This window comes from Morone saxatilis, unplaced genomic scaffold (genome assembly GCF_004916995.1).
Source record: "Morone saxatilis isolate NCDOM2014 unplaced genomic scaffold, NCSU_SB_2.0 Contig4, whole genome shotgun sequence".
Taxonomy (NCBI): Eukaryota; Metazoa; Chordata; class Actinopteri; family Moronidae; genus Morone; species Morone saxatilis.
Window position 1 is genome coordinate 15,326,993 of NW_023339984.1, and position 16,466 is coordinate 15,343,458.

At 42.6% G+C, this 16,466-nt stretch overlaps 1 protein-coding gene across 1 annotated transcript in view; it reads left to right on the forward strand.

Moving 5' to 3' along the window:
• Positions 1–14,315, forward strand: part of nhsl2 (NHS-like 2) — a gene marked incomplete at its 5' end in the record, with an annotated part of 27,878 nt that extends 13,563 nt beyond the window's left edge. The window contains 6 exon segments of the mRNA XM_035675017.1: positions 1,826–2,008; positions 3,540–4,665; positions 4,792–5,968; positions 6,104–6,401; positions 7,488–7,605; positions 8,277–14,315. Of these exon segments, the coding sequence (XP_035530910.1) occupies positions 1,826–2,008; positions 3,540–4,665; positions 4,792–5,968; positions 6,104–6,401; positions 7,488–7,605; positions 8,277–8,616 (3,242 nt within the window).
• Between the last annotated feature and the right edge of the window lie 2,151 nt (positions 14,316–16,466).

The window sequence follows — 16,466 nt, forward strand, 5'->3', positions numbered from 1 at the left end:
GGGGGGGGGGAGTCATTTGTGACTGCAAACCCCTTGAGAGGCAACAAGAAGACAGACGCACAAACAGGTAGACAGACAGGTAGAGAAACAAAGCCTATTGACTTAATGGAAAGTCACACACTGTTTCCTACACTTTGTTTTTATTCTCCATTCATCGTCACATTGGTTCACGGCTTGCAAAACTAAGCAGTCGTTGAATTTGACAATACAATGTTTGATTCATGAAGAAACAAAAAGAGCAGGAGATCTGTATTTTGCTGTATTTTTCTTAATGTGGCCCATTAAAGTCAGTGGTTGTACAATAAATACTGTATTGTTCCTTTAACTCGGTTTGTTTTGGTACTGTTGGCCCAATGCCAGTACACCTTTTCATCGATCCAACTTCATTTGATTCATTTTCTGTTTTTCCTCATTGATTTTACTGTGTGTGTGTGTGTTTCCTGTCTGTCTGATTTAACATCCCAGTCTTCACTCATGGAGGAAACTAAAACTTCATTGAATGGCATCATTTTTGTTGTAGGACATAAATTTTAGCAGTAGACTGCATCCGATATGACTGTCGCTATAAAACAAGGCTGATGATGGCTTAATAGAAGCCTGACTGAGTTATGCAGCCGGGAGAGACGCTGCACTGCATGTCATTGAGGTAATCAAGTAGGTACCTGCTGCCTCAGATGACTCATTGGATTACTGTCAGCCCAGACGAGACAGGACGGAAGTACAACAGAACAGCAGGTTTCTTGGTAGCATCTGCTGTAAGTCACTCTGGATTAAAAGATGACTGCGGAAAATGTAGAACATAAACATCTAGGTTTAGTGTGGCTATTCGAGCGTGTAGTTAACATCAGTTTAATTTACTCTTTGTCGGCTTCGGTGACACGTACTTCACACAAACCTGTTGATCTATGAGCATCAGACCCCTTTTCTATCAACGAGTGCATTATTTCCTGTTAATATTGCGTCTGAGATTACTTTTCCTGATATTTTTAGCAACTTTTAATCCAATTCTGTCTGTATTATGTCTTTTTAGGCTTCTTTTTTGACAAATTCAGTGTTTCCTTCTCCCTGATACTTGGCCATTGTCGTACCTAATGCAGAACGAGGCTGTTAATGGTGCCCTTATCCTCTGATCTTATCCTATGATAGAGGCATAAGGCATAAGTTTTTCCAAAAATATACACAGTAGGCCAGGTTGGGACTGAATGACTACTATAATGCACATATTTTTCAGTATTCCAACAGTTTAATGGGCATATTTGCTACTTTTCCTTGTGGTGTTTTATTGTGAATCATCTGCAGGAAGTGTGGAGTTTTAACTACAATCCTAAAACACAGCAAAGTGGAAGTGATTGTAAATAAATATTGAATCAAAACGATTTTTTTGTTGGAAAGAAAAAGCAGTAGATTGGTGAGAATGATAATATATTGTTGAACTAGTAGAATAAGTGCTGTGGAAATGTATTATGTACTATGCTCTTACTTTGTCTTTTTACCATGCATTGTTATGTGAAGTTAATACATTTTGACATTGCACTTATCCACAGTGTGATTTCAAATGTATTTCAGAAAGTCTAAGCCACGTTATTACATGCTATTCAAATGCAGTTACTTACTTACAAGTTGTGTCTGTCTTGGTCCATCTCTCACAAAAATAAATTTTAACCTGAGTGAGACAAGCTGGGTTTATTCAGAGTCATAATCTAATACTCGCCGCCATGTCAACAACATGATTGGATTTAGTGTTTTATTGAATTTACTGTGTGTCAAGTATAATTACTGTCCCCTTCCTCTCACTGACCCCCGTGTTCCTCTGTTTCTCCTTCAGGTGAAGGGGGAGGAGGGAAATTCCACGGTGTCGACCTCCTCCAGCACTCCCCATCCCCATCCCCCTCTCCAGGGGACCCCTTCCCCCACCAGCCCCGCTCCCTGGAACCTGTAACGGACACCTTCCACCAGAACCTCCCCCTGAGGAAGACGCACTCTGACCTCGACACAACCTTACCTGCAGGTGTGTGTGTGTGTGGCCATTAAGGGGAAGCTCTTACCCTCCTCTAATGTCTTCCCAGTTTCTTCTTTCTCGCGCTCCCATGGCGCAGATCTTGTTACCACTCATGTAAACTGCACACCGCATTCAGCCAAGGGCAGAAAAAAGGGACACGAAAGGAGAAAGTCACCACAAAATTAAATATCTCCACTCATTAAACTCCAATGTCGGCCAAAACTCTGCTGGCGTTTTTAGTAAAAAGTAAAAGATGTTTGCAGATTTGATTGACATCATTTTTCATTTGATACCTTGGGAGAAGGCAGAAATGGGACCATGTCAGCTTCCTTTTCTACTTTACATCTTAATCACTTTGATTTCTCCTTTTCTTCTACCAAATTTTGAATTTAACAGATTAATGCTGAGTTTAATAATTTATTTCCCTTATATTTGCAGTAATCTGTTTTTGCTCAGTTAAGGACTGTGTTGCCGGCAGCCAGGATCTTTTCATGCCTAATTGGTTTATTCACTGCAACAGGGATGCTCAATCGCAGGGTATGAAGGGTTCATGTAAACAGTTTAACCTGAATAAGGCCTTAATTGTGGACAAGTGAGAAAAGGCAGATTGTCTAAACATGTGTCTGACATTTAAAAAAAAAAGGATTTCAATTGATTTTGATTGAAAGATTTGAAGATAAACTTTAATGGTACAACATTTATTTAATTTGTTCCGTGACCCAGTCCAATCATTTTCTAACCTTATTTTAAATCCTGATTCACTGCAGACCATGGCCTCTTTATACTTTATCCACAGCCTTTAATAACAAATCACAAAATGGGTCAAATCATAAGAATAAAGTCATTTAATAATTAACCCAAAGGCATAAGTCAAAATACAAACATAAAAGAGCCAACATTCACATATTAAACTGAATGCAATGAATCTTAAAGATGTTTTCCTTTGTTTATTGTCTGAATGTCTTTGACCAAAGTCTTTGAAAATAAGTTTTTTGCTGACAGCATGAGTCTATAACTTCCTTTCAGGGAATAGATATAAGTTTACTGGCAACTAGAGAGCGTGTATTGTGTCTAAAGGACATATTGCTTTTATCGGACAGTGAACTTCATGCTGTCAAGGGTGATAAACTCTGTTCTTAACTTTATATTTAAATTTTTTTAGGGGGTTGTATCTGCCATAAAGTCCAAATGTTCAGCTAGATAGAAGCAGTGGAGTATTTATGGTGAGATGGACATTTTTATAGCATCTTTCTACAGTAGTCTTCTAACCACTCAAAGTGCTTTACACTACATGTCACATTCACCCATTCATACACTGATGGCAGAGGCTGCCATTCAAGGTGCCAACTGCTCATCATTCACACACACAGTCAAAAACCAATGGGAGCAATTTGGGACACTTCAACATGCAGATGGAGGAGCCAGGGATCGAACTGTCAACCTTCTGATTAGTGGACGACCCACTCTACCTCCTGAGCAACAGCTGCCCTTGATGAGTTTAGTTGTATTAATTCTCCCTCTTTCCCCGTCTCCTCCACAGATACCACTTTGGAGCAGCGTGCCCCCAACCAACTTCACCCAGGAACTATGGACCACTCTGGGCTGCTGTGCTCAAACACACCCTCTGCTTCCTGGAACGGACCTAAGGGCTCCACCTTTTCTCCTGGAGCGTGGAATGAGCCTTACAATTACAGCATGAACAAAGGCCCCGCCGTTCCACCCAAACAGCACAGCATCATCGGTAAAGCAGGAGGAGGGACGCATGACGGGGTGATGTTGGTGAGCTCAGGACAGTCTGCGAGCTCACATTCCAGTTCATTTACGTCAGTGACAAACCTTTCTGGGAGAGGAGGGAATACCATGCCAGGGATTTCACTGGCAGCAGCGATGATGGGCAAGCGGAGTGAGACAGAAGGGGCTGCTGCAGACGGAGGGAGAGGAGGAGGAGGAGGGGGAGGGGGAGTTGGGGAGACGGCGAGAGGGCGGGAGAGGTCGGCACGTTCCATAGCAGCAGCGAATGCCTTCAAGTTCCGGGAGCGTTCCCTTTCTACGCCCACGGATTCTGGTTCCTTCTGCTTTACAGAAGGTGGTTTAGGCCAGCCGGATGGGAACATCTTATCTACAGGGAATGGGAATGCTATGGCAATAACTGACCACCAACAACAGCATCATAACTTCCTAGGTTTGAGTGAGAACTACGCCCTTCTCTACCCTAGAGGGAGCTCCGAAGACAGTGCCAGTACCACAGACACAATCTCTGTCACAGCTTCAGATTATAGTGCGGATGGCCGTTTGCGCCTGCGCTCCCGCTCCATCTCACTTAAGAAATCCAAGCGCAAGCCGCCACCTCCTGTGAGGAGCGTCTCTCTCATGAAGAACCTCGGAGAAGCTGAGGGGAGAATCCACCATGACAGTGGTCTTTACCGGGATGGCCGACCAAAGAGTCTGCACATACCCAGAGATCATTTCCCAGACTTCCAGCCCGATTTCCTCCTGCCCAGCTCAACCTCCTCCTCTAAACCCAGTGTTAGTGAGCGGGAGCTGGTCCATGGTGGGCCTGATGGACCTCCTAGCCTGGAGGTCCAGGCTCCAGACAGGGAGGGAGAGACAGAGCTGACCTTCCCTACTCACTGGCAGCTGGGAGAGTGGAAGAATGACCCTTACAGGTACATAATGAAACTATTTTAGTGTTTTATTTGCTCCGGTTTAAACATGTCTTATTAATTTTATAATTAAGTATTCTTTCTCTCCTTCTACAAATACATTGAGTTTTTCTCTTTTCTCTTCTCCAGATCTCTATCAGGCTCCAGCACAGCAACAGGTACCACCGTGATTGAATGTATGAAAGTCAGAGGCAGCTCAGAGTCACTGCTTGATTCTCCCTCCACCTCCAGAGCCACCTCACCCTCACAGCTCTCCATGGAAACTGACATCAAAGCATCCTCGCCCTTCAAACCCCCAGGACTTATGTCCCCATCAAGTGGCTATTCCAGCCAGTCAGAGACTCCCACCCCAACTGTTCCACTCAGTCATATGGCAGGTCACGGGACAGTAGGGACAACAGGGACATTAGGGACATTAGGATGCAAGTTGCGGCCGAAGATCCCAGAAAGGAAATCATCGCTACCATCACCCAAGGACCCGGCTGCAAGGTCTAGATTGTCCTTTGAGATGCCTGGGAATGCACATCTGGAGCTTTCATCAATCAAGCCAAAGCAAAAGGCCAGCAGACGGCATTCTGACACCTCAACAGCGGCAAAACCGGGAAAAATCAGCCCCAGCTCGTCACAGGCATTGCCTGTGGTTACCCAGAATGAGCTGAAGACTATTCGGCTTCGCTCTGTCTCTCGTGGTGATTTGGAGGATTGCCCTGATGGAGCGTCTGACACCATCGAAGAAGAACAGCATGGGCGAGACCTAGGCGAGGATCCCAGCCCGCCACCCACCCTACCAAAACCCAAACCACCCGTCGCTGTCAAGCCCCCGTTGCCCAAGCGGCCCCTAAACCTCCTCCTCAAGTCTCCTTCCCCCTCCTCCACTTCTCCCCAAGCCCTTGACTCACCTCCTGGCTCACCTGTGGACCGGCCTGTGCCCCTAGGCAACATATATAAAGTAATGAAAAAGCCCAAACCCAAAAAACCTATACCACAGACTCCCACAAGTCCCTGCGTTCTCCCAGATTCTATCACAGCTCCACAAACTGCCTGCGACCATCCATTCCTCCCCCACTCCCAATCCCTCTTTGATCTCCCTCCTCTTCCAGACCCCCAGCCTCTCCTGGAAGATCCAGTAATGGAGCCTGAATTTGAGGCAGACCCAGAGATCCGTCTTGGTCCTGGGGACGGAGGCTCACTCCCCTCTCCCTGCAGTAACCAGGAGGCCCCAGAGCTTCAGGACAAGAGCAAGACACTTCCCACAAGGATGACAATCTCCTGTCTGGCAGAGCTGTCAGACAAAAAGAAACCCAAGGTGAGGCAGACATCTTTCAGAAAATGCTACACATTTTAGCGGTATCCTTGTGGTGTAAGGTAATCAATGTCCTCATTTTTAAGAACTTGTCCTCAGAATTATTGCCATACTGATTTGATATTAAAAATGTTCCAGGTTCCACCACCAGTCCCCAAGAAGCCAAATGTCCTGCTTCTTCCCTCATCGACCCACTCCTCGACCAATGGCAGCACAGAACGACAGACGCCACAGACCGACAGCCCTGTTGGTCTTCGGTCTCCGATAGGAGCATTTTCGCCTGAAGAGTTTCCCAGTACTCCTAGTGTTCCCGATATGCCAGAGCAAGATGAGAACCACTTGGAAACAGATGAGGAGAGTTCAAAAGAGTCATCTTTGCAGGATTCCTCCCTCACAGAGCTGGGAGGGAAAATGGCCAGCACTGGCATTGGGGCAGGTATGTCTCAAGAGAGGGTTTCAGAAATGTGTCCAGACTAGGGTCACAAGATATTTAGAAATAAAGTCAGATCAGGCATTATTCAGCATGTTTTTGTCTATTAAACATGTACTTTACAGACTCATGCTCTCACAACTAAACTGTAACTCTAACATTACTTTAAACATTTAAAAGACACTGACAGAGTTGAAGAAACATGAAATATTAGTACCTCACCAAAAGCTCATGTTTTGAGAAGCGAATTCTTACCCCGAGGGCTCGAAAGGTGATTTTAAAAGGTTTGTAGCTTTGTCTTTTGCAGAGGCGCAGCTGTAGCTAGCTTAGAATCACAGCAGTTGCAATGGATTCCAATGTGATCCCATTTCACGGTGAAATAAAAAGATTACAACGTCACTCTTGCTCCATCTGTGTGCTCAAGTGTGTACTAAACCTTCACATTTATGGCAAAATATGGCTAACGGTGTCCATCCATACAGCTTTCTTTTCCATATTATAGGTACAGAATATTAATCATGTCGTTAGCTAGCAGTGAGTTCATTTTGGTGTTTCACTGTGTCTGTCTACTTTCAAGACTAGGTTGAAAAAAGAGAGTACTTTAATAGCAAGGTTAATGAAATAAGCTCTACCAGACACCCAGTATAGCACATATTGTGATGATAAATACAGTTTTATCTTAGTATTTTGACAGAAGCTTTTATATGCATGTGTTTAATGGTAGCCTGTCTGAGCTGCTACCTTTGATTGGGTTCCTTCCCTGCTGCGTTTGATGCGTAACCTCCTGATTCTGCCAGAGGAGATTTCTCATGTTTGAAGCAAATCAAGCCCAATTGCTGTAAAATTGGACCAAATCAAAACACAGAGTGGTTCCCACTGTTATTAACAGTGAAGATGACATTTATCATTATTATCTAATTATTACCTGATTCTGTATGTAACTGAGTCAGATTTACTTTAATTTCAAGGGACATACACATGTATTATGAATATTCGCTTCAGGAAAACAACCGCAAAGTCAGTAGAAAAGTACGAATATGATGTATAAAATGAATTTTAACATGATGTCTATGATTTCTCTGCCTTGCTCAGATGACTCTGCAGCCAATGAGAAGACGGTACTCCATATCGCAGAGGAAACAGATGACGACTTGTTGGCTAGCACACCTGCAACACACACCACCGAAGACCTATTCACTATTATTCACAGGTTTGCACAATATACATACAATTCATATTTTACACATACAATACAATACTATTGTTTTTACAAGCAGTAGTCCTCAAAAGGCTGTTAAAAGATTAAAAAGTGCATTACAGTCTTGTCTGACAGTACACACTGATTTCTTGCAGCACAAATGGTTTCAGCCAACACCGAGCTTTCCTGCCAGCTTATTATAAACCAGAGCATGTGACGAAAGCCGTATTGTCTTGTTCAAAAGGTGTGAGGCGGACGGAGCATAAGGTTCCCTAGCAACGGCTACATGTATAGTGGGTTACTGCACGACCAGTGGCTCTTATTTTGTCCCTTTTTCAGAATCTCTCTCTCACACCCATGCACAGAATCACAAGAAAGCTAGTCTCTAAGCAACAAGTGTTCATGATTTTACCTTGCATGATGCTGAAAATAGCTTGAAAGGCTGACAAGAAAAAGTGAGGAGGGGAAAAGGAAGAACAGGAGTCAATGTTTTCATCTCTTACAAGAAAGGATGGGGTCCCCTCTGTATTTACGTGTTTTATATTGTATAAATAAAAATCTGACTCATTTGGCTTGAAGAGTAAATTTAAAATTGAAACAGTTGCAAATGGTGGGTAACTTAAATGTGCTTGTTTGTTCAATTCTCTACCTTTACTAATAGCCTTCTCTTTCTCTTTGCCCAGGTCCAAGCGAAAGGTTCTAGGTCGTAAGGAGCCGTCAGACTCCTTCGGCAGCCGCCAGAGCCTCGTGTCCCCGGTGAAGCACAGCACCAGCGGTAGCGACCTCCGAAATCTAACTTTAGGCAGCAGTCAGAGGTCGAGCTCCCGCAATGAGAACTTCATGGCCCTGCTTCAGAAGAAAGGCAGCAAGTCTTCCAGCGGAGGAGCCAGAGTCTCCGCTATGGAGCTTCTTAAAAGCACAAACCCTCTGGCACGACGGGTCACAGAGTTTTCAACCACCTCGTCGACATCTGGTGAGGGAGGAGACGCGGTATCCGGGAATGGCAAACCCAACGATCAATGAAGTATTGTTAACGGACGTTAACTAGGTCCGTTTGCTGTTGACAAAGCTACCAACTAATTCTTCAATTTGCAGATGGGGCCATCTGACTGACGTGTCCAACTGGATCGCTCCAACTACTGATTGACCATTTGCACTGTCCAATGAAATTGGAGTACATTTTTGGACAAAATGGTCCCTCCCATGGTTGAAGCACCATTGTTCCCTGCCAAACCGGTCCCTGTAGGAAAGTGAAAAACCTGTGGAGAGCAAACTTTGTTCTCACTAGATTTTCAATGAAAGCTGAAGGTTTTAAGGTTGTGCCTAAACACTGCAGCGTGTTTTTCTCAAGGGATCTGTCAGTGTAGAAGCTGAGTCAATAGATGGATGGGATAGGAATATAAGGATATACAGTGGATATCTTTACTCTAGAGTCCTTGTGGATGAAGACAACAAGAGTCCCTGATGATGACAATGTATATGAATTTGAAACCCATTATACTAATCCACTAGGATACCACAGAGGATCAGTAATCAAATGAGTCCATTAAATAAATGGAATAAAATACAAAAGATTTCAGACTTCCAAATGATTCGTCTACGATTCGACCAAAACCCTCCAAGCAGTAGCACTACAGCACAGACACCTGTAGACCAACATAAATTGAAGTGTAAATTATTAATGGTGTGATGAAGCGCATGAGGAAGCAAATATGTCAAAAAAAAACCTTGGACATAATGACTGTGTCTTATGGTAAATGCAATACCATAGCAAGCATCAGCACAGCCATTCTCAGAAAACACAACATTCTGATTGGACGGACGAAGCGCAGGATTTACGAAGAGAAACCACATGGCGGCTTTTCGCCAAAGATGAGGCATGAGCATGTCACAGCTTTTGTTGCTCGTGCTAGGAACACGAACGTGGACCTTCACAAAACATTCCACAGAAGCACCCAGCAAATGGACAACAATTTTGGAACGCAAGCACTTTTCTTTTAACTTGGCGTTGGAGGTCGTTTACATGGCGCAGCCTTTGCGTTGCTACATTTAATTCTCGAGACACTCATCAATCATTATTTTTTCTGTCTTTGTTTTATCGTATATTTTTTCTACACATGCTAGATGGCCATATACTGTACATGTATAATTGGATTGTACTGTACGTATCATGTACAAAGTCAAATGTCACGCATCTATCAACGAATATCATGTGCAGACACAAAGACTAAAAATAGTGTACAGAGCAGCAAGCAGCTTGGACTACAAACTGCCCACACAATGGAGGGAAAACACACACTCAAACACACACACAAAGGACTACAGAGTAATACCATGGAAGATAAACAGAACAGACCTATCCAATGTGTGTTCATACGAGTGTGTGTGGAGATGAAATCTTGCCTGTGGAGTTTCTGTACGGAGAGTATGAAGCAGGCCTGGTTATTAAACAGGGTTTTTATTCATCTTGGTCTCTGGTGACGGGACCAAAGGACTGTTAAAAACTACAAACAGACCAGAGGGGACCTAACGGTGTGTATGCTTGTGCGTGCGCTTGTGCGTGTTCGTGTGTGTTCATGTGTGTGTTTAGAGGGAAGTGCCAAGAACAAAGTGGGAGAAAGAGAGAGTGCACGTACATGTGACTGTTTACGTGTTTGGCATTTTTTGTGTCCTCACTACATGTGCATATTTGGACTGGCACATATTTGTGTGTGTGAATGTGTGTGTGTGTGTGTGTGTGTTTGTGTGTGCATCGTCACCCCGCACTCCCACTCCCTTTTTTCTTGGGATTAGAATGACCGAAGCAGCCCCCCCTTACGCTCACACATTACGGAACTAGAGGGATTCTGGAACCCGATGGGATTCCGGAACCAACAGCATTCTGGAACTAACAGGATTCCGGAAGCAAGAGTATATCGGGAACCAATGGATTACACAATCAAAAGGATTCCAGAACCCAAAGGATTCTGGAATGACTGGTACAGTTTGGAATTCTGGAATGAGGGAGTCGTGGGACATTAGAACCCCACCAGGGCACCACAGCTCCAGCCAGAGAATTGGGAGACTGTCCGCAGTGTCGCAGAGTGACGTTATGGGGCCGAATAGTTTTGTTTTGCCCTCCTCTGTGCACGTTTTCACACTCTGTCTCTTTCATCTCAGAGGTGAGGTTGGCGGTGTGTGCCATCCTCCTCCTTTCCACTCGTTCCTCTCCTCCTTTCATCACTGCTGGAGCACACCCTCCATCTGTCTCTGCATACAGCATCATCTCTCTCTTTCTCTCTCCTGTAACCTCTCTTCTGGCGCATACAGTAGCACACTCTCTCTTTCCCCCCCTATATACTACAACCTATCTCTGTTTCTACACGTAGCATCGCCTCTCTGTCCCTTTTCCTCGTTCTCTATCGTCCCACCACTGCCCACCTCCCTTCCTCTTTTAACCTCTACATCCTTTCCTCAGTCCCCGACCCTCCCCCATTTTCTCTCTCTTCCTCCTCTCCACCTCTCTGCATTCAGTCTATGCATCTGAGCTCGGCAGACGACACGACACCGGATGAATGTCAATGAATGACTGTTAAGAAAATAGATGCTGTGCTTAGTTTGAGAGTGCAAAAAACATCTTTCTATCAACGCTTATCTTCTGCCTTCTCTATTTCTTGTTCTCTGAGTTTTTATACTTTTTCTTTACCTTCCTTTTGACTATCCATGTAACATGGAATTAACATGAAGGGATGAATGAATGGATCTGTGCACAAACACGGAGACAGGCAGGGTTTGAATGTGTTTTTGCATAAAGAACCTTGCCTTTTGGACTGTGAACGAAACACCCTGTGGTCTTTGACCCCCTGACCGACCCTCAGTTCCTGATCACTGTGTGGACGGTCTGAGAACTTTGGATTAGCAGTGGTTCAGCTCTAACACCTGACTTATCCCCTGCATGGATGGACCATTTGGCGGGAGGAGGGAACCTTTCATCTCTTGACGCCAAGTCGGCAAACTATCCCTCGGTGCTATTGAGTCAGAGCTCCCCCTAGTGGTTTGGAAAGGAGGAGCCACACATAACAAGAGGAGAGTAAAAAAAAAACTCCTTCACACACATCTCTCTTCCCTACAACAGTCCTTCAGGTATTCCATCACCCTGAGAAAAAAAAGATGAAGATTTTAAAAATGCATAAATTATCACCATTTATGATGACTAGTCAAGTGACGCTTGTTTTAAATATTTAGTGAATGAAAAAAAGATAAACCTATAAAACTCTGTGTTTGTTTGCCTTGTATACTGAATTATGGGCGTGTTGCTGCAGCGCCTACTGTGTTTTTATTTTTATTTTATTTTATTATTTTTTAATGTCAGCTGCCTTGCTGGTACACATACAAACACAACCTTTGCTAAATCTGGTCAAAATAACAGTGCAGGTGTAAAAGGGAGCATTTTATGTTTAATCTGACCTGTAAAGAAAAGTCTAGAAATCTGGTGTTACCAATGACGCGTGCCTCACATATCTTCAGTATTTACCAAACAAATATTTGCCCAAATCTGCATTCATATACAGGTATGCAGAGTAGTGGCAGTGCAGTGATATTTTTCCTCTTTAGAGCAATATCCCTCTGAGCAATCACATATCTGAGATCAGATAAGTGAAGCTGGAAGGGAGGACCGCTACTAAACCCACAGATTTTGTTCAAAACAGAGTGGGAACAGAGAGATACGAGTACAGTGTTAGGACAGAGTGTTGTGTCAGCACAATAATAACAGGAATAGTTTCTTGTTAAAAAGTAGTATGTGGTGTGTAGACACCGCGTGCATCTAAAAATGTTGGCGTAAAAATGTGTCACTTTCAGCGTGTGTTCAGGCTCAACAAACCACAGTGTTGTTTCACTTGTTCCTTGAGTAGACAGATGGCAGATATCGTCAACATGGCACATTTGGTTCGACAGTTTTAATATGGAAGTAAGTGGGTACAAACAAACAAAGAAACATATGGGTATACTGGTAGAAAAAACGGTCCCTTTTGTGGGAAAATACAATCATTTAATATTGAGAAGAACATATCATTTTTGTGTAGTTTTTACAAATATTTCTAAGATGCAGAAATAATCTCATTGGTTATTAAATCATCAATAGGCGGGGCCAAAGAACCTGCTGGGACATTACTGCCAACTTGGTGCCATATTTTTGCTACTTTTTACTTCTACTAACAACAAACTTACTGATCATGGGAAAATTGGCCCTCAGTGTATTTGGTTGAAGCCTCAGCTCTTCTGGAAATCTGGTTCCCTAAAACAGCCTCTGCCATTTGAGATTTAACCAAACCTATGAGAATATTTGAGCCCAAAGAGCAGCTCTGCCTCCAAGAAATATCTGTAGATAATTACTAATCAGATATGTTGACAACGTATTATATTAAAAATGACATTTCTATAAAGTGTGAAAAGAGAGCTGACAGGAGAAATATATTGAATATTTAATCCATTATCCCTTCTGTAGGAGGACAAGTACGGGAAGAGAGGAAGGAGGGAAAATGAGGGTGTGGAGCAAAGGTTTGATTCTGCTGAATGCGGGGATTACCACCACATATTCCATCATCTTTTCCTTCACCTCCTCTCTCCCTTCTTCTCAGCTGTCGTGTGACTCAGAGGAGTAATCATGTTAAAAGCTTTTCCCTCTCTCTCACTCTCTCGGTTTTCTTCCCCACAAAGTGATGAAGCGTGTACAGAGTGCCGCGATCGGCCGTTAATTAATTTGGTTTAATTTTACAGTCTCCACAGATACAGAAGAGCAAAACAGCAACCTTAGACATAAATAAAAGCAGTGCGGAAAAAAGTTATCAGTTAAGTTGGACACTTGGGAGTTCATGCAAGGATAATTTCCTCTAAAGCCAACAGAAATATCACAGTTTATCTGAATAAGCCAAACCCAAAACTTATGTGAATAAAGTGTTTACAGTCATTTGTTAGTATAATGAATAGAGCTCCTAAAACGAGACCAAATGCCAGACCAGCATAAACAAATCAAACATCCCTTCAGATAAACAGTCGACCATAAGTTATCCAAGTATTTGCAAAAGGCTAGAATAGAATCTGTCAAAGACAAAAACAGCTACTACAGTAGTCAAAACAATTATTTCACTACTTTATTGAGAAATCTACTACAAATGGAGCAAAGCTTTACAATAAAAACACTGGTCCATATTTAGTAAAACCACCAGAGCAGATACCCGACCCCAGAACCTGAGAACTTAACAGAGAATGTATCACATTTGGTGTCAGGTTCAGGTCATTTTGTTGTTTAAGAACTTCTTGTTTGGTTCGGGTTGGATCCAGTTCGGTTAATTTCCGACATCATTTGTCAAGAAATTTCTCTTTTAGTAATCTGCACAAGTAGATACACAATGTCCAGTGAGAAGACAAAGTGTAGCTAATGCTTCACAAGCCAACATTCACTAATGTATGAAATAAGGTAAAAAACATACCTGTAGTTTTGGGGTCACGATTTGGGTCTCAGTTTTTGGGTAGAGCTCTACCTATAACGCAAAACTTTAATATTTTACCTTTAGCTCACCATAATAAAGTGGTGCTCAACTCAAAGCCCCAGAACATCACATTTGATGAATTATAAAGCAATACAAGTCTCCAATTTCAACAACCTGCTCACTGTAATCCACAGACCTCAATTAAGTTGAGAACTACTTTCTGCCAAATTACACCTGCCACATGTTTATCCCCAAGATATGCTCACAAGGAGCTCCGGTGGCTATTACTAGTAACTCATTTTTTGGAAAACTGTTGCTGTTGAGTGTTTCAGATGTCACCCTTTTGTTGCTTTGGGTGCAACAAACTAACAAACAAAATGATAACGATACCAGTATCTGTTCCCCTAATGGGATACTGTTAGCAATATAGTTCTTAATCAGTTGTGTCGAAGAACCATCCACCCAGAAGTTTTCTCCAGGCTTAATGAGGTGCTTTAACACGTTACTTGTTTTCAAAGGTATCGTTTACAGATATCCAGACCTACAACAAACCCTACTCTGATTGAGTTTCACGGACATGTGGTGAGCTTCTAATCACACTAAAACTTTGCCTTGCTGGAGCCTATTAATTGGCTATAAACTGTCCCTTTTTGAGTGTGGTGCAGCTTCATGAGAGAGTGAAAGAGGGTGAAAACGAGCAACAGCGAAAGAGGGGTAATGGTTGCAGATTTGGGCCAAAGAGTTATCTTGCATTTGTTTCAGGAGTGCCAGATGGGGGTTGGGTTTACAGCGTTGAGACATTTCAGGGGTACTTTGGAGTACGGCATGCTGCGCATCACAAAACTGATGTCCTCTGCTGGTAAACCCCACCCTCCTGCGCCTCCAAGCAAAGTAAAACAAACCCCCAAACATAATTTTAACCCCAAATTCAGGGGCTGTACAGGCAGCTTATAAAGACATAGAGATGATAATTAGAGAGAGACATAGAGAGAGAGAGAGACAGACAGAGTTATTGGAATTATTCTATTTTTGTTATTCCCCATTGAAAAAGACATATTTAAAGGAATATTCCGTGTATGTATTGAATAACCTCTGTTTCCCCCGCCCCATCCAGTGGTGTGATCTGTAGCTGCGAGGTGGCGTCACACACAAAACGCTTCCCTCAGCAGCTATGCAATGCCAATGTGATGAAATTATTATATCATTATAAATAAATTATTTTTCTTGCTTAAAAAAACAAAATGAATGTTTTGTTTGTTTGCTTTGTTGCTCGTGCCGCGTGCCCTGCTAGTCTTCAAGGTTACTTTCTGAATCTGTATTAATGAGTTTCCCCGGAGAGGCAACAACAGTTCTGTTAATTGGGTGTTTCTGTTTTTCACGGTGAAGCACGAGACGCCAACTAAAGACTCTTGATCCGAAGTTGATTTATTATTTACTTTTTTAGGCCATTTTGTCTCAACATTACTGTGGATGTTAATATAGCAGAAGGTGGTTTATGAGAAGGAAATGTCCCTACAACAGACCAGATTTCATATTTGTTTACATACAAAACCTTGAACACCCTTTTGGACACATTTGGACATGTGGAATCCTGTTGGTCCATCCATGTAATTTGAATCTCAAAATGGGGCTCAGACTTGTCTCAGACCATTGGTCTCACCCAAGTCCAGCAATATATGTTTTTTCTATAGTTTTATGAATTCCTCCTTCAAAACAAAACATTAATGAAGCCCACTTGTTCAGAAAATGGGTATTGGTTCAAAATCCATCAAGAACAGGCACCGACCATAGTAACCAGCCTGGTAACTATGTTGCTTACAATCATATTCCTGCCTGCCAAAACTCATCTCATCGGCAATGCCAAAAGCATTGTTTTGTTTCTGTCCCAATCTTGACTCGGACTCGACAAAGGTGGACCTGACTGAGACTCCAGATTAACCTGTTATGGGACAAGAGAGCAAGTTGCCCCCTCTAATGAGACCAGTATGCAGCTTATACAAGTGTGATGTAGAAATTTGAAGCCACCAGTGCACAGACACTGAGAATGGACACTGAAGTAGGAGACATCTTGTGTCCAGCAGGAAAACTTGAGGTTGCATTATATCAAGAATGTTAGAAAAAACACACACTTCATTTAAGGGTTAATAAAACACAAGAGTGAATTTAACTTATTATATTCTTCTTATATTGATTGTTTGAATAAAGTGAAACCACATTATTAAATGCAAATACTCGAATTCCTATAAAAGAGCTTTTTACAACCATTTACAAACTGCAACAGATTATTAATCGATAAATATCAAAGATTGATAATGTAAAAACCATCTTTGGACAATATGTGGGTGAAATTCTCCTTTAATCTGTGAATCCACATCAGTGCTGCACATGTTTTTTATTATTTAG